The sequence below is a fragment of the Meriones unguiculatus genome, chromosome 18 (genome assembly GCF_030254825.1).
Source record: "Meriones unguiculatus strain TT.TT164.6M chromosome 18, Bangor_MerUng_6.1, whole genome shotgun sequence".
In the NCBI taxonomy this organism is placed as follows: Eukaryota; Metazoa; Chordata; class Mammalia; order Rodentia; family Muridae; genus Meriones; species Meriones unguiculatus.
The window spans coordinates 11,204,918-11,229,696 of NC_083365.1; the positions used below are offsets into that span (position 1 = coordinate 11,204,918).

Here is a 24,779-nt window from a genome sequence, read left to right on the forward strand (position 1 = left end):
GCCGCCCCCAGTACTTGTTTGTTTTGTTTTGTTTTGTTTTTTGACAGGGTTTTCTGTGTAACAGAGCCCTGGCTTTCCTAGAACTCACACTGATCTGCCTGCCGAGAGCTGGTGTTAAAGTCGTGTGCCACCATGAATGGCCCCACCAGTACTCCTAAAGCGTCACCAGGCATTAAGTTAGCTCTTTCCCCGACTCCCTGCTCCCTTGCTGCAGGAATGATTTCCACTGTTCAGGACAGTGTGCCCACTCTACACACTAACAGCTCATTTAACCCCGTTTATAAAATGGGGAAATGGAGGCCCCAGGCCTCCTGCAGCCCGGCAAGACTATCACCGTATGTGCTGGCTCCAGAAGAGCTGGGTTCCATCCTGGGTAAGGATGCATGGTGTCTTCCAGGCACGGAGGAGAGGAGTGAATCTGGAGGTGAGTGGGGCACCACGCACTCACCTATGTGTTGGATGATCCCGCTGACCGTGGGCTGAAACAGCTCGTTCATAGCCTCGCAGGACATCCGGAGCATCCCCTGGGAGGACCACTTCACAAAGTTCACGCTGTAGGTGGTGAGGGGCCACAGGCCCACGGTTAGCCCAGCTGCTTGCTGCAGCTTCTAGTCAGGGGCCCGCCCTGCCCACACCTCCAGGGAGCCTGTTGGGGCTGCCCAACAGGAAACACAGATGTGATTGTTCACGCAGCGTATAAAGAGTGGCCACTTGCCTCTGTCTTCTCCCTCAGCCCACTTTGCTGTCTGCTTGGCTCATGTGTGAGGTGGCAGAGGAGCTTACCCTTACAACAGCATAGAGGAGCCAAGAACATTGAGTAATGGGGTGGGGTGGGAGACTTCGCACCCTCTGTCCGTTAGGACACCCTTAGTGCCCACTGCTGGTGGGCCTGCCCAGCCACCCCGTGGTCACGCTCCTCCGCCTGTCGCTGCCACCTCCTGGCTGGCATGGTGTATGTGTGGAAGTAACCGGCCACTCTGTAGGCCCTGGGGCCCACGACTCTCCCTTGCAAGGGCAGGCCACATTAGCAAATGCTGCCTGCGGCCTGAGCCTGGGCACACCTGCTCCTGCGCAGGGCTGTCTCCACATTGTGGCCTCGTTGTTTGCGGTAGAAGTCAATGAAAGAGAAGGGAAGCGAGATGTTGAGCGCCCCGGCACGGTGCGGGGCTGCTGTGCGTTTGCGGGCCTCGAAGGCAATGGTCAGATCCACCCAAGCTGCTGGCCGCTGCCTTTTGAATTTGGCGATGAAGTCCTCCCCGAATATTCGGCAGAGCAGCTGCTCAAAGGCCAAGTCCACCCCTACCGCACCGTAAGGGCCGCCTGCAGCAGGAGAGGAGATAGAGGGTGTCATTGCCAGACAGGCCACCAGAGGGCGGTGGAAGGCCCCGAGCGAGCTGGGTGGCAAGCCTTTTCGTGCGTTTACTTGCCAGAAGCCTTGTAGAGCTCCTTTAGGGTGCCATGGGGCTGCTCCAGCTGGTGCACGGTCAGGTCCACAGTGCCACCCCCGCAGTCTGCCACCATGTAGCGGTCTCCTGCACGGGCCAGTTACAAGCAAACATGAAGGGTGTGACAGAACCAACGAGCCCAGACCCATAGTGGCTCACAGAAACTGAACTGCCGACCAGGGAGCTCATACGGGACTGACCTAGGCCCTCTACACATAGGGAAGAGTTGTGTGGCTTGGTCTTCATGTGGGTGCCCTCCCAGTGGGAGCAGGGGCTGTCTCTGACTCTGCTGCCTGCCTTTGGGACCCTTTCTGTCTCCTGAGCTGCCTTGGCTAGTCTCAGCAAGAGAACATGGTGCCTAGTGTTACTGCCAAGGCTGGCTGATATCCGTGGGAGGACTCTCCTTTTCTGAAGAGAAAGAGGAGTGGATGGGACAGCGGGGGCTGGGAGGTGGGCAAGGGGATGGGAGAGACGAATGGGGACTGGGACATTGGGGTGGCAGGGGGATAGGGGTGGGCGGGGGCTGGGAGGAGAGCAGGGAGGGGAAACTACAGTTGGGATGTAAAGTAAATAAAAGATTAATTAAAAAAAAAAAGCCCCAAACGTCAAGGACCTGCCTCTTACCTTCAGTCTTGCCCTATCCCTCGCCATCCCCAACCCCAACCCCCGGCCTCCAACCCCGCACCAGGCACCAAGTCCAGCCTAGGTGGACAGTGTGGAAAGGGAGAGGGAAGTGGGGGCTTCAGAAGGATGCAGGGAGTGGACGGGGCGAGGTTTGAGGCCCGAACATGGAACAGAGCCTCCTGAAGGAATGTTAGGGGTGCAGCTGTGAGCAGGAGGAGGTGCAGGCGACGGAGGGAAGAGATGCGACCTCCCCGATTCCTGCGGGTTCCCCGATGGTCTGGGCTGTCCCTTCATACCCTGTTGCCTCACCTTCTTGCATCTCTGCCCACAGTTCCCCCACGCCAGACTCCACCAGGAACGTTCGGCTGTGTCGAGACCTGCGCAGCTGCTCCCGGGCTGCCGTGAAGCACAGCGGGAAAGCGAGGTGAGGGGCCGCCACGCTCAACCTTGCTCCTCACCAAGCTGCCCAGAGCTCTGCGGTGATGCTGATTCCAGACCCCAGTCATCAGAGGCAGCTACAAGCACTTTTGAACACTGGACTTTCTCTTGACCCAGAGGGAGAAGGCCTTGGTACTATCCGGCCCAAGAAGCCTTGAAAAATCTGGGTGGGAGATATCTTCAGGTGTCCCGGGGAAGCTCAGTATGTGGAGCCTCTCCCTGTCAGGATGGAGGATGACCAAAACTGATTACACTGGTCCTTGGCCTCAGTGCATGGGTCTGGCTGCAAGAGATTTGGCTGCTGAGGGCAGGGCGGGACTGATAGAGTGACTGTTTAAAGAAAAGCCTCTTGCCCCCTGGCTAGTGTCCACTGAGCACTGCCCCACGGCCGTTTGTGTCTCCCTGATCCTCTGCTTCCCTGGTCAAGGTGAGACTGTCCTCAACCTGGGGTCCTGGAGCCAGTCTGTGCACCCTCACGATGAACTCACCAGGGATATTCCTGCCTCGGATCGGGTTCCCTCAGGATGGTCCTAGACAGAGCTACCCCTCCAGTTCCCTTGACTCTCTGGACTCTGACCTTCCAAGAGAACTTGCCACCAAACCCAGCACCAGGCAGCCACCCTGGAGCAGCTTACCATGTCGAAAGCTGGAGTCAATGGACCGGCGCTCACCCAGGCGCCCACCACCTGCAGTCCGGCTACTCAGGTCCATGAGCTGGTGCAGGCGAAGTTTTCGACAGTAGACGGAGGCAGCCTCGGGCTCCAGGGCAATGAGTAGTTTTTCTGCATCCTCTCGGGACACTAGGCCAGCCTGGGGACAGGTGGTGGGTGGCACCAGACAACACCAGAGGCTGTCATTTAAGATGGCACTCCAGGGCCCGGGAGCGCCCACCTCTTCTCCCGTCACACACCACCCAAGCTAGGCCTTCATGCTGCACACAGTTGAAGCTGCCTCACAGCCACCGTGAGGTCGGGCTAGGGAGGGGCCGGGGCCAGGGAGCCACGGGGTTACTCAGCAGAAAGAATGGTATGGCTGAGGCAAGTTTCCCATCACCAGGTTCGGAGCTGGCTGTGGTGCTCTTGGGGAGTTGTAGCCCAGTGGGGGTGGGTGAGGTGGATTGGAGGGGATGGGTGCGGGGCACTGCTGGGCTCACCAGGCTGGTGTCAGATACTGGCCATAGGTGGCCCCACTCCCGGGAGAACTCTGTTCCCAGAGAATCTGCTATAGCAGGAAGGAAATAGTGAAATTCCAGGCCACTGGGGTAGAGGGGAAACCAAGAGCTGTCATTTCCTGCAGCAGGACAAAGGCCCTCTCCAGGGAGTTTAGCCTTCATGAAATTCCATGCATTCTGACCAGGTTAGGAAGAAGGAGATAGATAGGAATGGAGGCTTCCAGCCCAGGGCCAGCCCTTTCTGAGCTTGCATCAGGGAGCAATGTGGGAGAAAGCAAGTAAATGGGCCGGCGTGTTTGTCCCGTCCCGGGACACCTGGACTCTACAGAAAGGCACTCTGTGCTCGAGGTCACCCCCTTCTAGGGACGAACATAGGAACCCACAGTCCTGTCATCTGGCTCACAGCTATAATAAGCATACTGGTATCTCCAAGGAGGCCAAAGCAGGCTTGAGATAAGTTTTTGGCTGTCCTAGGGCCTGTTTTTCAGGGCCTAGGGGTAGAGCCAAGAAACCCGACTTTGCTCCATGACGCCTCTCTGGCCTCACCAGAGACATGTAGGACCTGAACCTCGAATTCTCTGTGGTAGGGAGACATCACACTTTGGCCAGAACCACTTTTCCTTGTAGCAAAATCGTCCTTTTTCCCTGGGAAAAGCTCACAGTGCCTGGAGCAGGAGTGGAGGAGTGCGAAAGTACTGCTGAGGGCCACAGGGCTTGTCCCTGGTCCCTGTCTGCTGCTGCTGGTACACAGCAACTGCCTCAGACCTCTTTTCACCTCACATGGATGAGTGTCCCTTCCACCCAACCAGCCAGCAATGGCAGGCAGCCATGGACCCTTGGTCCCCCTGGGCCTTCTCATGGAACAGGGCTGAAAGTAGACTCCAGCAGGGTCACAGCCTTTCTCGGAACCCAGCCCTGATTCCTCCATCCGTTGTCCTGGGGGTCTATCTCCAACAGACTGCATACACAGCACTCCCTATCTCTGCGTGTCATGAACGTGACAGGGCACTACCTATAATGGCATATGCCTCTTGTTCTTGAAGACCAGCCCCCTCTCCTGGGGATGACAGTGCTCCATTTGTGGTCCTCAGGGTTGAAGGGTGGATGAGGTGTGGGCTACATCCAGGGCCATCTTTGGGGGTAGGGAGCAGGGTGTGGGAGGTGCACCTTTCCACCCGTGCCTCCTCACCAGGTAGGCGGCCTCCCTCATGAACTGCTTAGCCGGCTGTTTCCAGATGGCAGGCACCGTCAGCACCCAGCGCACCGTGTTCTCAAGCACGCACTGGCTCTGTTCTCTCAGCTCCTGTGGCAGGGGAGGACAGTGTGATCAACGGGCCTGAAGCATTTCCAGGTTACTCTGGGAGCTGGACGGACTAATCAAGCGACAGTGAGGGCTCTCCAACTTCAGAAGACCTGTTGCTAAGAGTGAGAAGTCTGACCTTCACCTGGCTGGCCCAAGTCCATGCTCTAACAAACAGGACAGGGAACTGGAGACATCCTGGTGGGGTGGGGGAGGGGAGAGGAAGGGAACGGAAGGGCCCTGCCCCATCAGTGGATTGGGAGGAGCAGCACACCTGAAGGGCATGCTCCTTGAAGAAGCGGAGGGCATGGGCAAACACCTCCAGAGCCAGCATCTTCTTGCCATTTACTGCCTCCAGCTGGGTCTTCAAGGTAAGATCCTGGCAGAGACACAGGGCCATTTTTGCAGGAGGCCACAGCTCGGGCCCCATTTCCTGATGACTTCCTCGTTACAATCACCCAGGATCCCATTGCTTCTTTCTCCTCCTCTCCTGTCAGTCTCACGTTAGCTCCGCCCCCAGCTGCAGCTTTCTCTAGTTCTGTCACTCGTCCTCTAGCCCATCCTCACGTGAGTCTTGCCCACCTTCCGTTCTGCCCATTATCCCACCTCGTGCCCCCTAATTAGGCCATTTAGCTGGCCTCTTAGCTAGGCCCTGCTCTCCTCTAATGCCGCCCTCTCAGCGCCTCCTCCCTCGCAGGAGCCTGGCCACACTGGCTCACGGTGGCACTGTGGATCTTCATCTTAAACTTCTCAAAGTAGAGCCAGTCCCGAGCCTCCTCAGGGTCTAGGTCATGGTAGTAGTCACGGGCAGTGTAGCCGAAACTGTGAAAGATGCCCTCTGGGGTCAGCAGCAGGCAGGTGGGGGTCTTCTGGTGGGCCACGCCTGGGTCCCCTCCCTCCCATTTCCTGTGAAGACAAAGGTAGTCAGGGAAGCCAGAGGCAACCTTCCTACAGTTGGACAACGGCCCTCGGGCCAGTTGTGTGACCAAGAACAGGACACAACTTCCCTGTGTTTCCGTTGTGTGTGTGTGTGTTTTTTCCATCTGTGGAATGAAAATAATGGCAGTGGGAGTGGTGACGGCAATCCTAGCATTCCAGAGGCTGAGGTGGGGTGATTGCCAGCCTGGTCTACAGAGTGAGACCATCTCTCAAAAGTCCTCCCCCAGCCCCAGAGGAATAATGGCTCCTACCTCTTAGGTTTTCATGAAAATCAAATGGCGCCAGTTTAATCCCTCCATAAATGACCCCCTGGGATCCCCTCTAGCCAAGGGGCCCTGAGAGACCTCTGGGCAGGGTGCCCCACTTGACCTCTCCTCTGTATTATAAGCAGCAACAACCCTATTGTTCAGTGGCCTGTGTCTGGCCTCCTAATGTGTTTCCCTGGGACCGAGCAGAAGCCATTGCTGGCCAGTCACTGCGCACTCTTCAAGGTGGTTTTCCAAGGCCAAATTACTTCAGGGCCTTTTACGATTCCTCCCACCTCCTCCATCCCTCTCTTTCTCCCTCCCTTCTTTCCTCTCTTTTTTCCCTTCCTTTCTATTATTTTTAGGGCCTCGGCTGGGCTTGGTCACTGGGAGGGGGTGGGGAGTGGGGTGAGTGGGTCTCCAGAGCTCCATGGCCAGCTAGTCCAGTCAATTGGCGAGTCAGCCTCTGGCCTTATTATGCATAAACATGTGACAAATACATACGGCACATACATACATACATACATATATTAAAACGTATTAAACCATACACCCCCAAAATAAGGCCCTGGGTTGGGGATATAGCCCAAGAATACTTGTATAGCATGCTTGTGGCCCTGGGTTTGATGTCCAGCACTGCAAATAAAAATTGGTAATCAAATACATGAAGCCCAACAACCCTGAGGTGGGTGGAAACACTCCAAATAAGGCTGAAGCTCAGACCCCATGGCCATTCTCTAGCCCTCTGTCCCAGTGAGGAGTCCTGGAGATGTCAGGGGCTCTGATAGGACCCTGTCTCATGGTTACTTCTAAGACCAGGCCTACACCAGAGTTTGAGGTACCTCCCCCCGCCCAGTCTCCTAGTCCAGCTGCCCTTACCTCATCATGTGGATGGCCTCGGGGTCACTAGCAAAGCTGAAGGCATAGCCACTGGACGTGGTCCCAAAGTCGATGGCTACAACCACAGAGAAGGAAGCCTGCTGTGGAGCTCGGGCCTCTGGCTTCTGCAAGTCCAAGACTAAAGTCAGTGCTAATAGGAACTCCTCCCCTTCACTGCCTGTGGCCCAAAGCAGCTTTGCCCCAGCCCCACTGGCTCCCTTCCTGCTTTTACACCCCACTTCCAGGCTGAGACCTGGCTATGCCGTCTGCTTGGACAGTCCAAGACCTCCCAGGGAGCCAGGGCCTAGCCATGGGGTTGGGATCACTGCTGTCTAGCTGTCTAGCTTCCAGTTCAGTTGCCCAGATTGCCTCAGCCAACCTCCATCTCATGCCATTTTCACAGCCTGCTACTAGCCTTGCCCTAGCCGGGGGCAAGTTTGCTTTTCTGGGCTGCTTTCTAATACACAGGTGTGTATATTTGGCCCCTTGATTTTGGAACATAAACCAGACTCTGGTTTTTTAGAAAGTAGGAGGGACCCCATACACATGCAGAGATGTCCCTAATTTTCCCAGGCTGTGCCTGGACTCCCTGGGAGCAAGAGAGACCCCAAGCTAGATGACCAAGACAAAGCCATACAGGGTAGGTAACCCAGGAAGAGCTGTGGAGAGAGAGGCTTGTCTTGGGAACTTCAACTGTTAGCTTCTAAATATTTTTAAACACTAAACTTCTCCTTGAGATGTTATTTAGAGTACATTCGGCCTCTAACGTAGGTTGCCAGAAGGAGTGCTCTGAAGACCTAGAAAAGTCACATGCCTGCCTACGCAGGTGAACCACAGTGGCTCCTGGGAGTCATCCTGCTACAGAGGGTGGTGGGCATGAGTTACCTAGAGCTGGTTTCCAGAATTGTTACACCTGCAGTTTAAGGCCATGGGGACACATGTACAGGGCAGGAGGCCTGTGGCATGCCTCATTGCTTTTCTCCAGGCCAGTCCCTGCCACAGCTCTGCCAGGCACCACCCTCCTCCATACCACCCCAAACCCCAACCAGGGCTTACTGGAGACTGTGAAGGTGTGAGGGGGGCGATGCCACAGCTTTCCTGTGTCCTTGGGGAGCCGGGTGGGCTGGGCACTGGGGATCTCTCTGGGCTAGAGCCTGTGGAGGAGAAAGGCCAAGTCACGCTGGAACAATCTGGAAATCAGGAGCCCAAGCCTGGCGTAAGGGTTCTATCTGTTCTCACTGAGCCTGGCCAAGGCAAAGAACCATTTGCTGGGGAAGGGAGACTGGGGGGGTAGGAAGGACATGCATGACGTTAGGGTCTAAGCACCTGCCTGGGTCAGTCAGATTCATCTCCCTGGACGGTGACTTACGTACATCACACATACATAAGTTGGGCCACATGCTTCTAATCAGGACTTGAGGGGGTTTCCTCATTCCAAAACACAGTCAGAACCAGAAGGAGAAGGTGGTGCCTACCCCCAGCCCAGCTCTGTGTCTGGGGATATCCACAGCACCCGTCCCATCGCAGACGTACACACTCCACTTAGTACAGGGGTGGGGGAGGGGGGAGGGGCGGAGGGCCCTGAGATCTTCCTGAAGGGCCAGGCCCGGGATGGACTTCAGGGCCTGGGAGCAGGGCAGCCTTCAGGAGGGCCCCAGCAATGGCTTGAATCAGGCACTTGTGGGACAAGAAGGCCAGCCTAGCTGGACACCCAAAAGTGGCACCGAAGTCACTATTACACTAAAGTCTGCTAAGGGTCATGGTGTGTGTGGCACTGAGACCCTGAGATCAATGAATGGGGCTAGGAAAACTGGCAACAAAGCAGAGTGGGGCCTGGCATGAAGACCCATGCCAGCTGGTCTGATTGGCTGTGCGACCAAGTGAGCCTTGACAGTGGGTCAGTGATAGCCCAGGTATGTATGTGAAGGTCTGGAGGAACTACCCGGGCACAACTGCAGTGTGTCTGGGCCCAGAGGGCCGGGGTCAGGGAAGCTACAATTCAAGATCCCCTTCCTCAGGCATGCAGTACATGGAGGCCTTGCTCCCAGCTCTGCTGTGAGAGGCAGTTGCTGTGGCTTGAGCGGCAGGAAGGAAGGGCCCAGCCCTCTAGGTCTTTGTGAATGGACTTCCTGAGGAGTGTCCCTGTCGCCCGCTGGCCTCCCACCCCACAGCGGGCACCGAGCCTACACTCAGCCCAGGGCGGACGTGCAGGACTCAGAGCGCGCAGGCCCTCCTGCAGGCCACTCAGGCCACACAGCTGCCGGGCGCAGGGGGGACCCACCTGCACACCCACCGAGGTCCCGCGCACACACTTGCACGAACCACATGCGAGTCCTTTGCCCACAGACGAGCGTTTGCACGTGTACTCACGCACAAGGGGTCTCAGAACAGACACTTACCGTACGCAGGCCATTCCTGCACACACGTGCACGCACACATACACATGCAGGAGAATTTATAGCTGCTGAGCGAGGCAACGGGGGCAGGGGAGGGCGGTCTCCGTTTGGGGGCCACGGGGAGGGGCGGGGAGGGGCAGGAGAGGCTTACTGATATACAGCCCTTGCAGGCCCATCTCCGGGACGGTCAGCATCCTCGCCGTCTCTGTAGCTGCCGACAAGAACACACAAGCAAAATGAGACTTGTTCGCTCTTTCACGGAGCGCTGCTCCTTCTATTTCTCTACTCAGATCCAGACACTTGACCCTAACCCCCGACACCACGCTGTTTCACCTATAAACTATAAAGATGTCGCCTCATTTTGAAAACCACCGTTCCTACTCTGTTACCGTGTCTGACCAAATCCCCTCATGTCATTTCAACCTCAGTCTCCTCAGGCTCAGCTTGCTCGGAAGTGCGCTTTGCCTCACGGGAACCAGGACCCTCGTCGGTGTCTTCAGGTGCTGATGGTAGCTTTATTATTTTATAATAATAAAATATGCCTGTATGTATGCCTGAATACCATGTGTGTGCGTCTAGTGTTCTTGGAGGGAGTCTGCTCCCTTGAATCAGGAGTTACAGGCAGCTGTAGGGTTCCCACGGGCGCTGGGAACCCCGGTCCGCTGGAAGAGCAGCCAGGGCTCTTCAGAGCTGAGCCAGCACTGCAGCCCTACAGCAGGGATCCGCAAACTTTACCCTCAAGACCCCGTTTCACTCGAGACCCTATTCCATACAAGAAAACTTCATGCAATCCAGGGTATACAATTATATAACATAGTCATACAAATAAAACATTTACTCATAATAAGTCTATAGAACTTTATTTTAAAAACAATTCCTTGTTATATATTACATATACATGTATTTTTCCACTTATTAAAAATGGAAGAAAATTTGGATAGTAATGAGATGAATGTGCTTGCTTCTTTTTTTACATAAGAAATTAGATCTTAGCCAGGCGTGGTGGCTCATGCCCATGCCGTCAGCATTTGGAAGGCGGAGACAGGAGGATCAGGAAGTCAAGATTAACCCTGGTGACATATCAAGTTGAAGGGTAGTCTGGGGTACCCTGTCTCAAGAAAACCAATAAATAAATATATAATAGCTATTGGCTAAATATTTGATATTACAGGATGTAACCCATCTCCAACATTTGCTGGAGCTGACTAATATTTTGATTTTATAATGGTCAAGCTGAGGACGCTGCTTCACAAAATTCCTAGGTCAAATGACAGAAGGAGGGTTAGTGCAGAAAGTGAGGGTAATTCTCTTCTAATCTCAACTCAAAATTCATTTAATTTTTGAAAAATGAAATTCGATTCAGCAACTCCAACAGTGATCTTTAAAACCAAATGTCATCATGGCTGGAGAGAGGGCCCAGTGATTGAGCACTCTTTCGGGGTTTGATTCCCAGCAACCACATGGCAGTTCACAACCATCTGTAATTCCAGTTCCAGGGAAATCTGATGCCCTTTTCTGGCCTCTGGGGGCACCAGGCATGAAAGTGGTGCTCAGACTTACATGCAGGCAAAACAACCACACACATAAAAATAAATAAATCAAAAGTCATAAAAACAAATATTCTTTAAAATACAAAAACAACAAAAGAAATTCACCAAAAACCTTTCTAACACAATACAATCCCATGATACCTATGCTGAGGAATAGCAGTAGGAGAATGTTAAGAGTCTTTGTTTTCCGTAATTAAGGCAGTATGTTTCTATAAGGAGTCATGTAAGTACTGAACATACAAAACTACACCACAAGTAATGCAGAACAGTCTCAAGTCTAATCTGAGGTATTTCTGTCAGCTTTCCTTGGCGTCTCGTGGTGGACCGGCATGCACGGTGCAAAGGGGGCAGGCAGGTCGTGTGCAGAACAAAGGCTGCTCTGGGCCACAGGACAGCACTGCCAGAGAGAATTACTTCAGAATTGGGTTCTGAAGTAATTTTTGGTCACTGAACATTCAGCAAACTTACCAAATTTTCATTTTGCCTCTTTAGTCAGTTGTTCTCACCATGGGACCACTAGCCATGGTTTAGGAAACTATGATCTTGTGAATGTTCTGGGGACTCAGGTGAGCCTGATCGGACAAGTATGAAAGTAACTCTGAGAATGCCAGGCATGGTAGGGATGTGAAGGTGATGTCAGCATGGGAGAGAAGAGCTGGGCTGGACCTTCCTTTAGACTTGGCTTACGTGAAGGGAAACAAAATCTTCAATGTTTGGAAGTTGCAGGGTGAGGTGGAGCATGATTGCGTTGGCACTTTGATGCCTCCGGCTGTGCAACAGAGTGGATGGCTAGAGAGTAATGTGGAAACAGGAAGTCAGCTGGGTTGCCTCAGGTTTCCAGGCTACAGAGGTCACTGAACTGAGCACCTCAGACACAAGTGGAGACGCTTCAGAGGTAACAGTTTAAATCAGCAGGGCTGATCAGACATGTTAAGTGGGTCTTAGGAGAAAACTTTCTGCCTTAAGCCAGGGGACGAAAGGGAAGACAGAGAACAGGGGCTACAGGGCAGGCTGACAGCAGAAAGGGGCAGAGTGCAGACGCAGTGCCAAACCAAGGGAAAACAAACAAACAAACAAACAAACAAAAACCAAGCAATCAGGTGTGTAGTCTGGAGGCAGGGAGAAACCTCTTAGTTGGAGGTATACATTAGCGAGTCCTTGTCGTGGGAGTCTGGCAAGGAGTAGATTGGGAGGGAAGAGAGGAGAAAGGTCACCCAAAGGCTGACCAAGGACTCTCATTTGGTTCCATGACAACCTCAGCAAGAGAAGAGGGTAAAGCTAGACGGTGATAAAAAGTCCTTGAACAAAGGACCTAGAGAGATGGCTCAGCAGTTAAGAACACTTGTTCTTGCAGAGGACCTGGGCTCTGTTCCCAGCTCCCACACGGTGGCTCACAACCACCTGCAACTCCAGTTCCAGGAGCTCCGTCCTCTTCTGACTTCTGTGGGCACCAGGCACACATGCAGGTAAAACACCCACGCAGATAGACAGACAGATGATAGATAGATAGATAGATAGATAGATAGATAGATAGATAGATAGATAGACAGACACACACAGAGAGAGATTCTCAAAGAAGTCCTTAAGCTAGCAGACACCTATCCTGTTGGCCCAAGACAGATAAACCCAGGTAAAACTGAGCAAAGGAGAAGCTTGGCTGAGAAGGGTAGGTGCAAGTGCCTGGAGGGAGACAAGGCAGGTTATGTGTTCACATGTTTGATATCTTACGAGAGAGGAGAAGGTGAGCATGGAGGGGCACACGTCTATGGTACACATGGGCCGTCAAAGGACAGCTTTTGGGAGCCATGTCTCCCTTGCACCTTTACGTGGGTTCCAGGAATCAACTGAAGTTGTCAGGCTTGTGTGGCAAGTACTATTACATCATGAGGCAGCTTGCTGCTCTAGGCTTATTTACTGGTCCAGTGTTATTTATTATCTACTATAAAGTAAGCTTATTTATATTTTGGGTTTTGACACGGGAGGTATTTGAGCTTGAATTTGTGAGGTTCTGGGGTCCAAACTCTAAGCAAATGCCTCCAACTCATCAATATTTCTGTTACTTATAGTGTGGCCGCAGATCCAGCAGCAAAGACATCACCGTGCCATCCAGGAGCTTATGGAAATGTAGACTCCATCACTGACCTGGTGAATCAAACTTTCTTTCTTTCTTTTTAAATTTGATTCCCAAAGTATTTTAGATTCTCCTTACAGCTTAAGCACTGTTCAAGTGTTCTCACTGCTCTGTGGTCTGCAAAGCAGGGGAGCCGCTGCTCTTACCTGTGAGTCTGGCTTCTCCTTTAAACAAAGAAGGCGGCTGCTCTCTAGAGCCTGATCTGCTTGTGTTAACAGAACACAAGCAGACACAGCCAGGCGGCGGCACACCCAGACACACAAGGATACTCCCTTGCTCACACACCATCCGAACACACCCAGCCCCATTAGGGAAAGATAGCCAGACTATACACAGACTCTCGTGTATCCAGGGTACACCTATGTGGCCACAGCATGGAGATGTCTAGGCACATTCAGTCTCAAGAGACACAGTTGGCTGCACCAGGAGCCAGAATTAGGGGAAGGATAAGGGCTGCTATAGGATGATGCTGAGAAAAGGCAAAGCAAGTGGAGGGGACCCATAAGAGCCCTGGGAGTGAGGACAGAAGCCCAGCTCAGAGCAGGAGAGATAAACCAGAGCTGGACACCATGCTCTCCAGAGCGGACACTGTGTCTTAATTCTCTGTCCTCTCACACAGTGATGTTAGCTTGAAAGCAACCGTGGCTAAGTGTATTTACACTGCAGAAATTGGCAAAAACTACAAATCAGGCTTTTCTCCTTCTTAGAGGACTGACTGGAATACAACTGCATCAAAGTCCACCGCAATACATAGTGAACATTTCTCTGTCATAGACGAACTAGGTGCTGAGAACCACTTGGATGGATGGATGGATGGATGGATGGATGGATGGAGTTTTCTGGGCCAAGCTTATTAGATAGTGGAAACTAACCTTGAAGAGAAAAAGACTGATTTGTCACTTGAAGGCTTAATTCCATGTCCCAAATAGACACCTATACCTCCTCCAGGACCTATTATGGCACCTGATATGAGTGTGTCACCTCTCTGTACTTCAGTGTAATGGGTGACACTGGGCTTTCAAGGGCCAAATCCAGGCCTGGAAAGTGCTGGGAAAGGCAGGGAACTGGGCATGTGTGGGCAGTGTTCTTTGCTTCTGTATGTGTGACTTGCTAGTACTGGGTCTTACTGAGAATTTTGTTGTACCCACCCTGAGTTCTTGAAGGCGGTAGGAACTGAAACAAATTGTGATGAAGGAGTCTCCGCAGTTTCCAGAGAGGTGGAGGTAAAGGAGCTGGCTGTGCCAGGACGCACACGTGCCTTGAAGACCTTCCCACCGTACCATACACATCTACCCAAAAACCCTTTGTGGAGAATGCAGACTACAGGGCTTGGGGCAGCTTAGCTTCCAACAGCTATGCCAGATTACAGAGTTGGAATCAGATGCAAGTGGACCCCTAACTCAGGGACTTCTAATTTTAGGGTGATAACCTGCAAGTTTGAGAGTCGCCAGGTAGAATAAGTTGGTTTACATAAAATAACCCAATTTCCTAGTGGAAAATGCATGCCAAGTCCAGGCCCCAGCCTGATCACTGCTCTACCTATAGACAGCTCCTTTACCCTAACTCTTGGCCTTACGGATCCTTTCGATCCACCCTGACTGACAGCCCCGACTGCTATGTAATAGGCATGGTCTGTCAGTCATTGGGGAGGCTGTGCCCAGCATCTACGATCTTCAGAACTCTGCAGGTGTGTGGTATTGAAGGGTTTCCTGTTTCTACATGATGCCCATGAGAACAATGAACCCACTCAGATCTTAGCCGGTCCATCTTCTCGGGGACTCTGCCTCTCCTGCCTAGCACCCTGCCAGCCCTTTATGTCAGCAGGACTGTCAGCAGGTGGAGGCGACATTTATTCCAAGCTAGTCTGGGCCAACCAACTGGGGCCCCAGGGACAGATCAGAAATGGCACTCAAAGGGCTGCCCCACCCTGCGAGGAGATTACTTCAAGGAAAGGGGACCAGGAAAAGGCTGTAGAGTGAGGAGGCTACAGCCTACTGTGATGGCTAGGGGTAATGGAAATGGTCACTGATGGTCCCACTCTCCACCTTGGCTTTGTTTTCCACACATCATGAGAAAAACTAGTTCACAATCTCTGTCCCACCAAAACCTGAAGCCTTTTCATCCCTGCCCATTGCTTCCGGTGATGATGATGATGATGATGATGATACTACTAATAATAATACAGTCTCCGTCCCTTTTCTCCACAGATAACTCCTCTGACCCTATAGAAGATCAGACCCCACCCAACTTGGATCCCCACCCTGGCCCCTTTAAGGAACCTGAGGTCTCTAGCCACCCAGACATCTCCCACATCCTTGGACCCCAGTCACAGGGGCCTCATGAAGCACCTCTTGACACACATACACTCAGTCTCCCAAGTCTCACCTCCGGCCTGGGCGTCAGGTCTCCACAACTGGTTAAAGAGCAGGCCCCAGTCCACAAAGGCTCTCCTGCCAGACCCCACCCACCTCCCCTAAGCCCGGGTCTGTGCTAGACTAAGACTCTGGTGCCCCAGGTAGAAGCCAGAACCTGGGCCTCCCCCAGCCCAGGCCAGCGGGACCGCCTCCTCCAGGAGCTAGCAGATCTGCTCCTACACAGCCAGCTGAAATCTGCTCCTACACAGCCAGCGGCTTCGTGGGCTCACAGTCCCTGGCAGCGGCCCCTGCACTTCCCTGGGGAGCCCAGAGGCTCTTCCCCAGCTCACCTCCGCCCTGCAGACAGCTTCTCCGGATCTGGCCGCCTGGGTGCTCACTCAGAGCCCGAGGCAGAGCGCGCTGTGGCCCTCGACGTGCGCCAGGCCGGTCTCTGCACCCTCCCCCAGGCCGGATGGCCACACTCGCCGGCCAGATGTGCGAGCCGGGGCGGGGCCTGGCCGCGCGGGGCTCTGCCGAGGGGCCCAGCCCGAGCCCCTCCCAGCTGCTCGTAGCACTGTAGGCCAGCGGTGCCGCCCCTGCTTGGAGGGCAGCCCGGGGGGTGGGGGTGGGAGAAGGCAGAGGGGGAGGAGGGTGGGAGGAGAATTCCAGACCCTCGAAGGCTCCCACTTCCTCAGCTGCCCACCCTGAGGCTGGGCCCTGGCGTCTGCTGCCCAGAGTCTAGTCCCCACGGAGGGCGACCCTGTTCCAGATCTCTGCAGTCTCTTCCCCAACACATTCCTCGCGGGTGTACGCAATGGTCACAACTGAAGGTGAAGGCAGAAGCCAGGTCTCCAGGCTGGGACCTCAGGCCTGGCTGGAGACCGCCCTTTCCGCCTCATCGGTGAGAAGTCCTAAACCTTTCAAAGGGGGCTCGCAGGCTTCTTGTATCAGCCCAGGACCTCCTGGTGATGCCAGGACTTGGCTTCTGGTCAGGATACATAAAGGGGAAGCTGAGGTTGCCAGGGGCTTGCTGGAGCTCTATCCTGGAGCTGACTTACCTGCGCTTCCAGGATCTGTCAGGTCCTAAGCTCCCTGAGTCCCACGAAGGCTCCAGCTGCTTCAGCGACCTCCTAGACCCAGCGGACAAGGAGGGGGACTGCTTTCGACCTCTGCCATTCCACCCCTCTGCAAGGCCGTTTTCCCTCCTGGTCTGCCTTGCTTCTTTCACTTTGCCCAGAGAAAAATGTAGTGACCTTGCCTAAGGCTTGCTGCCCTTACTGCCGTGCCTGCTGTCTCCGAGGATTTCCTAACTTAGGTCAGGGTGTACGAGCCAGCTAGGTGTCCAGTTAGCAGTCCCTGCGTGCCTGAGGACGCACCTGTGCAGTCTTAGGTGTCTGTGTCTCTCTGTCTGAGGCCTGTGTAACGACTTTTTGCAGAGGCCTCCGGCCGGCTTGAACCTCGGTCTGGGGCTGACCCTCCCACATACCTGCTGCTTGTTTCTTTGTCTCAGTATGCTTTTACCCCTCACTCAGTGAGCTTCCGCACTCTCGTCTTGCAGCTCCACCTCTGCTTCGGGTCCAGTCTCCGTTCTCATCAGTTCCAGTCCCACCCCTGCGCAGCTGCAGTCTACAGAGGACAGCCCATGATCCACAAGAATCTAGGGCTAGTCTGGGCCCAGTGGGCACAAACGAAGGAGCTGCCGAATGCCCGCCCTTCACTAAATGGGTCCTCCTTTCTCCCTCCTGCTCTTCTCTAGTGCCATTGTGGGTCTATCCACTGACCTCAGAGGTTTCCAGCGTCTCTGGTTGCCTCTGAGCATGCCTCTCCTTGACAGGCTTTTTCTAGGCCTTTTCTAGGCTACTTGGGCCTTTGCTCACAGCCTCCTCTTTCAGGAATGCCCTCTCTTCCAATCTCGCCCATCCAATCTCTAATTTGTATCTGGTGGACTTTCAAACACAGACATCTTACCCATGATGCATCAATCTAGCACTCTCCATGGCTCTGCCTAATCTACAGGTTCAAAGCATGCAACACCCTTGGTTAATGTCCCTAACTGTCTTTCCCAGACCCAGCCTCCAACTTTTCTTTCCCAACATTTGCTCCACCTGGAACAGCCCTGGCTGTGATCTCCTTACCATCATCACCCCTCTTCTTCAGGCTTAACTAGGCCCTTGCACTTTTCTTTGGGTGCTCGGTCTGCTCAGAAAGCCCATGGCCTCATGTACGACCACTTAGGTGTTTAAGAAGAAATCTGTGAGCTTGGAAGGCAGAGCAGAGCTCCTTGCTCCTGGAACCCACAACATGGCAGAGCAGCAGGCAGCTTTAGAGCAGAAGGTAACATTAAAATGTAACACATGTTCTTCTGCGATCTAAACCCACTTATGCTAAGGGCAGATGAGAGAACTTTATAGTTGTGCTTCAACCTTCTATTCAAGCCTGACCACTAGCTTTGTTCCAAAGACTGGAAAGTATGTGCAAATGCACACACACACACACACACACACACACACACACACGTATACATGAAGGCATGCATGCACACAAGGAAAAGAAGGGAAGAGAAAGGGAAGGGGAAGGGAAGAGAAGAAAGGGAATAGTCAGGAATAGACAGGAAGGGAAGGGGAAAAAGGGAAAGGAGGGGCTCTTTCACCTGTGGGGCCTGTCTTCTGGACTTCAAAATGTGCTATGCCTAGCTAGGGACCTTACTTGGGCACTCCAGTTACCCTCTCTACATGTTTTTGGTTCACCAAACAGGCAAGGAAACTGCAACTGAGAAACAGTGGGAAAGCCAGGAACAGAGCCTGCAGGCTGCCTCCCTCTGAGCCCCATGCTAGCCTGAGCCACAGGATGGAGTCCAGTGACCGGGCACAGTGCTGTATCCCAGTTCAAAAGCCAGGCTGCCCAGCTGGTGACCCATTCCTCCTGTTGTCAGCTCCTGCATACTGGCAGCGAGCAGCGCCTGGTGCAGAGATTCAACAATGCTCCTCTCTACCAGATTCCTGGGATGGGAGCTTCCTTCCAGGAATTACTCTGCCTGCTGGGCCGCCCAGATAGACTTCCTCTCTGCGGCTTGTGGTCTCAGGTCTCGGGTCTCAAGCAGAGTCATTTTCCTCACTGGAAATGGAAGTGTGTGAGACCCAGCCCCTCCCAGTTGCGTAGGAGTCTGGTGATCAGGGCCTAGGGCTAACCTTGGGGACTGTTGTTAGTTGATGCCTCCTTCTTCATAATCAGAAAATCAAGGTTCCATTTTCCAGTTGTACTCCCTGTACTCTGCTCCAGATGGCAACCAGCTCACTAGGATTGGCCTCACTTCCAAAATCTTGACTGGGGCCTCCTGTTTGCAGCCCTTCCTATCAGGGCTCCCATGCAGACGGCAGAAGCCTGGAGGAGGGATTTTGGACCCTGAAGGAAGACTGAGAGTGGAGCCTATGGAGAAGCAGAAGGGAATCTCACGTGGAGGAAGTTGTGCACGAACGGTATGGAAAATGGCGGCAACTGGAAACAGGATGGAATCAACACACTTGGCAGCCAGCAATCCCACCAGTGTGGTTACTCTACCACGCCACCCGCAGGCATTGCAGTCTTTTGCTCAGGACTCCAAACCCCACTTGTTCTGCCTTAGTGTCTTTGGCTGGTGTTCTTCATATCTTTCTTTCTCCCACTGAGGCATTTAATTTACATGTGTGTTTTACATCCCTAGAAAAAGGACCCCAGGAGTTCTCCCTCTTGTGTTTTCATCTTGCTTCTTCATGGTCCACGATACCAGCTGTGGCCGTCGGAACAGTGAAACCAAATGAGGTGGGAACAGATCACCCTGCCATTTCCCTAGGTCTTTGAGCTGAACATCCAATCCAGGGCTGATCTTGCTCGTCTAACCTGCCCGTGAAGTTCACAGAGATTTTCCCAGTTCTGTTTTCCTCGGTGATCTCAGACTCACCAGTATAGCATGCTTCATCATCACCATGAGGAACCAGACGAGGACTTTGGAGAGTGAGGATTGCCTGTCTTCCTGTCTTCTCAGCATTGCTGATGCTCTCTAGAGCGCTGGCCAGGACATCCATTCGCACTAAAGTGATGGCATGGAGAGCTATTTTTGCTTTTTAATCCTGATACCTGGAAGTACATTAATTATACAGTTCCTTCACTCATCTTGGGGGATGACTGGGGAAGGACATTCCTTGTTAGCTCCTGCCCTGCAGAAGGGAAGGGGGAGGAGGAAGGGACTGTGCCTCTCAGCTTCCTTCCTGATAGTTGTGCCAGGACTGGAGAGTGAGATTTAAATAAGTGTTTTGTGTCACCATCAGGATCATTCGTTGAAATGAATAAAATCTTGGTGGGATGGTGAAAGCTTTAACCCCCTCATTTGGACTGTGAGTTTTGTACCCACTGATAGCAGAACAGTGACTTAAAGGGAAAGTGAACTCTGGATTGCTGTACCTAAGCCAGATTTAGGCTAAGTGTTTCCAGATTTAAAAACAAATTTTTATGTTTATTTATCTGTGTGTGTTCCAAGTAAATGGAACCAGGAAACAAGCAGCAATGGCTATTCTAATACCCAGTAAAACAGAGTTCAAAGCAAAACAGAAGAGATGTGAAGGGGCACTTCACATTCATTAAAGAAAAAATCCACCAGCAAGATATTACAGTCCTAAACATTTATGCCCTGACACAGGAGCACTCAAATTCGTAAAACAAGTACTCCTAGTTCTAAAACTGCAGATTACATCAGTACAAGGAGAGTGGGTGGCTTCAATACCTCACCCTCACCCATAGGACAGCCAAACAAAAATCAAGGAGACTCATCAGACAACAAAATCAAATGGACCTAAGAGACACCTACAGAGCACTATGTCTACTTGAAGACTGCACATTCTCCTCAGAAGGCAATTGTTCCCAAACTGATTAGGGCATAAAAGCAAGTCTCAAAACATAAAGGGAAACAAATAACCCAGAGATCTGTCGAGGTGGCATAGAGGGTAAAGCATCTGACACCAAGCTTGGTGACTTGACTTCTAACCCCGGAAGCACATAGTAAAAGGAGAGAACTAACTCCTGCAGGTTGTCCTGTGACCCTTACATTTACACTGTAGCATTAGCACAACCCCCTTAATAGATAAATAAAGGTGGTAAAAGGATTCTGTGGCAATGCCTTATGGTGAAAATATCTCTTACATTCTAAGAGGCTTTTGCTGGGCCTCAAAGCCAGAGTTAATAATTTTGAGGTCTGTGGACTCAGCCTGCTTGTTTAGCCTACTGTTAAGAGAGCAATATAACAATCAACCTCACTTGCCTGGGATTTCCCATGTAATCGACTTTATAACTTAAACTAATGCATAGCTACAATCTTAAACTATATCCTCTTCCATGCCCCCAACCAGAACAATGAGTGTGTATCTTTTGCTGAAAACAGCAAATGCAGAGGTTAAAGGCAATCTTCTAAAACGAATATCCACCATAAATGTTGAATGCAATATTTATGGATATTGGGTGATAGGCAATGTTAGTTTGTAATACTGTTTGTTATCTGTAATCACTTGTAAGATTCTTTTGAATTTTTTTTTCTGTAAAGTATCCCTCATTCTCTCCCCCATGTGATAATTTCTGTGCTGTTCACTAAAAGAGAGAGCAAACCCCTTTGTTAGGGACAGACACACTCTGACAGACAGGGGCAGATTCACAAGACAGCCCTCAGGCAGGCACGGATTCAGACTCATACAACAGTCTGAGGATGAAAGACAGAGCGCAAAGTGAAGAATCCAAATCTGGATTCGTTCTTGGTTGAGTGACTTCCAGGGGAAGTGCTCTTCTTTCTTTCCTTAGTGTGACACCGATCATTTTTGGTAACTTGGAAGGAATCACTAATGCATTTAATCTCAGCAAGAGCCCATCTCACCCGTCAGAATGGCAATGGTTATAAAGACAAATGACAACAATGCTGGCATGGATGTGGGACAAGGCGAATCCTCACACACTGTTGATGGGGCTATAAACTAGTGCAGCCAGTCTGAAGGGTCTCGGAGAACTAGACCTAGACGCATCTTACGACCCAGATGTTCCATTCCTGGGCGCCTACCCAAAGAACTTTGTATTTACTCTGGAGATATTTGCACATCTGTGTACATTGCCGTCCTACTCATCAGAGCTAGACCTGATACGTAGACCAGGCTGGCCACTGGAAAGAGATCTGCTTGTCTCTGTTTCCCAGGTGCTGGTATTAAGGGTGTGGGCCACCACCATCCATTTTTAATTTTGCTGGAACTGAGGGCGGAATCCAGGGCCTTGTGATTGCTCTACCACTGAGCTAAATCCCCAACCCCTGTTGTGTCCGTATTTTTAGCCTAACAAAGTTGGCCATGTAACAGGTTTTTTAAAATGTCTGCACTTAGCCTTAGCAAGTTCATTTTTTGGGTGGGGTAGTTGGAACAGAGTCTGGCTGTGCAGCCCTGGCTGGCCTGGAATTTGCCATGACCTTCTTGCCTCTGTCTCCCAAGCGCCTGTGTTACTATGATGGGTTTTTTATTTATTTATTTTTGGGAATGAACTCATGGCTTTGCACATGAACTCTACCACCAAGATACACTCACAGTGTGTGTGTGAGTGTTTGTGTATGTAGGTGTGTGTGTGTGTGTGTGGGTAGGTGTGTATGTGTGAGTTCAAGATTCCTTTCTTCTGTTGTGATACAATACTCTAGGGAAGCAGGAAAGATTGTTTAGTGCTTAGGAAAACACATTGGTCTTCCAGAGAACCTGAAGTCAGTTCTCAGCACCCACATAGGTGGCTCACAACCACCTGTAATTCCAGCTCCGGGGGATCTGACTCCCTTAGTCTCTGGAGTTACCTGCACTCGTATACACGGACACATACATATAACTTAAATCTATATACATATATAAAACTGACTCTAACCAAAGGAAAGGGTTTATTTCATCTCTCAGAACAGGAACTCAAACTGGATCTTGAAGCAGAAACCATGGAGGAGGCTGCTTGCTAGCTTACTGGCTCATGCTCAGCTAGTTCTCTCTGTCTGTCTGTCTGTCTGTCTCTGTTTGTCTTTTTCCTCTTACTGAAAATAGACTCTTCTCTCATACAATACATCCTGATTACAGTTTTCCCTCCCTCTACTCCTCCCAGTTCCTCTCCACCTCCCCTCCCATCCGGATCCACTCCCTTTCTGTCTTTCATTGGAACAGGCTTCTAAGAGATAACAACCAAATATGACAAAATAAAATATAATAAGATAAACTGAAAGCTACTGCAATGAGGCTGGACCAGCAACTCACCAGAAGGAAACAAGCCCAAGAGAAGGCACAAGAATTAGAGACCCACTTATAAAAACATTAAACTGAAAGCTGTAGCATTTACTCAAAGGAACTGGTGCAGAGCCAAATAGGCCCTGAATTCTCTGCTTCAGTTTCCATAAATCCATATGATCTTTGCTCATTTGAATCAGAGGGTCTTGTTCTCCTTGTCCTCTGTTCCCTCTGGCTCTTGCTCCCTTTCCTTTTCCTCTTCTGCAAGGTTCCCTGAGCTCTGAGGGGAAGGATTTGATGGAGACATCTCAATTAGCATTGAGTGTTCCAAGGACTATCTCTCCAAGTAATGTCTGGCTGGGAGTCTCTGCATCTGTTCTCCTCTGCTGCAAAAGGAGCTTCTGTGATGGTGACTGAATAAGGCACTGATATATGAACATAACAGAATATCACTAGAAGTCATTTTATTGACACTTTTTCTTTAGAAGAGTAGCGTTTGGTTTTTACCCGAGGTTTATGGACTATCTAGTCTCTGGTTCTTGGTCATCCAAGCAGTGTTAGGTATGAGTTCCTTCTTGTGGAGCGAGTCAAATCAAACACTGGTTGGCTACTCCCACCAGTTCTGTGCCACTGTTGCCCTAACGTATCTTACAGGCAGGACAGATTGTTTTGTGCATATGTTTCTCTTTAGGTAGTCTGTAGAGTACCTTTCTGCACCAAAGACACTAGAGTGTAGGGGCGAAGGCTCCAGGTTCAATTTTTCATGTTCAGTGAGTTGTGTAGGTGTTAATCCTTGGCAATGAGGCCTTGCTGTCAGTTTGTGGAGAGCAACCTATTGTCTTAGCAACAGCCTGGGTTGCTCAGAGATTTCCATGGGACCCCTTGGCCAACAACTCAATTTAATACAACCCAGTTCTGGTACTAGAAGCTTTGTTTGGTGACAAAAGATGAGTTGGCACTCTCTATGCCTCATCATCAGGAGACCTCATTAGGATCACCTTCACATATTTTAGGAAGATTCCACTGCACTAGGTTTTCATAGCATCCCTCAAATGCCCCTCAGGTCCAGCTGTGTCTTCCTGTATCTCCCCTCAACCCTATCTTCTTTCTTAGTCCCCACCTATCCTCCTAGTCCTCTTTACTTCCAGTCTAGCCATAAAATCTATTCTGTTTGTAACCTATAAAGTACTTTCAAATCAAATCTAAGAAAATAGAAAAGAATATAAATCATCCACCATGATCAAGTAGGCTTTATCCCAGAGATGTAGACATGGTTCAATATATGAAAATCAATAAATGTAACCTACCATGCAAACAAATTGAAAGAAAAAAATTATCATCTCATTAGATGCAGGAAAGCCTTTGACAAAATCCAACAACCTTTGTAATAAAAGTCCTGGAGAGATTAGGGATACAAAGGCTATACCACAACATAACAAAGTCAGTTTACACCAAGCCCATAGCCAACACCAAGTTAAATGGAGAGAGCCTCAGAGTAATTTCACTAAAATAAAAAACAAGACAAGACTGTTCACTCTCTCCACACATATTCAATACAAAACTTGAAGTCCATAGCTAGAGCAATAAGACAACTGAAGGCGATCAAGGGAACACAAACTGAAAAGGAAGAAGTCAAAGCATCATTATTTGCAGGTGATTTGTTAGTGTATAAAAGTGACCCTAAAAATTCCATTGTGAAACTCCTACAGCTGATAAAAAAGTTCAGCAATGCAGCTGGATATAAAATTAACTAAAACAAAATAGTAGCTCTTCTACATACAAATGCTAAACAAATTGAGAAAGAAATCAGAGAAACAACACCTTTCATAATAGCCTCAAATAATATAACTTAGGGTAACGCTCACCAAGCAAGCAAAAGACTGCAAGTCTCTGAAGAAAGAAATTGAAGAAGATATCAGAAGATGGAAAGATCTCCCATGTTTATGGGCTAGTAGGATTGACATAGAAAAAGTGGCCATTCTACCAAAAGCAATCTTTAGATTGAATGCAATCCCCATCAGAATTCCATCAGTTCTTCCCAGCTAGTTTTCTTATTT

At 51.0% G+C, this 24,779-nt stretch overlaps 1 protein-coding gene across 1 annotated transcript in view; it reads right to left on the bottom strand.

The window, feature by feature from the left end:
* Window positions 1-16,029, bottom strand: part of Hspa12b (heat shock protein family A (Hsp70) member 12B) — a 21,529-nt gene extending 5,500 nt beyond the window's left edge. Inside the window, exons 1-12 of the mRNA XM_021655142.2 lie at window positions 15,823-16,029; window positions 9,589-9,648; window positions 8,098-8,195; window positions 7,042-7,166; window positions 5,698-5,884; window positions 5,253-5,357; window positions 4,868-4,981; window positions 3,143-3,317; window positions 2,379-2,465; window positions 1,428-1,532; window positions 1,062-1,320; window positions 449-552 (exon numbers count right to left, since the gene is read on the bottom strand). Of these exons, the coding sequence (XP_021510817.1) occupies window positions 449-552; window positions 1,062-1,320; window positions 1,428-1,532; window positions 2,379-2,465; window positions 3,143-3,317; window positions 4,868-4,981; window positions 5,253-5,357; window positions 5,698-5,884; window positions 7,042-7,166; window positions 8,098-8,195; window positions 9,589-9,631 (1,402 nt within the window). The 5' untranslated portion in view covers window positions 9,632-9,648; window positions 15,823-16,029. The remainder of the gene's footprint in view (window positions 1-448; window positions 553-1,061; window positions 1,321-1,427; window positions 1,533-2,378; window positions 2,466-3,142; window positions 3,318-4,867; window positions 4,982-5,252; window positions 5,358-5,697; window positions 5,885-7,041; window positions 7,167-8,097; window positions 8,196-9,588; window positions 9,649-15,822) is intronic.
* Window positions 16,030-24,779: the final 8,750 nt, after the last annotated feature.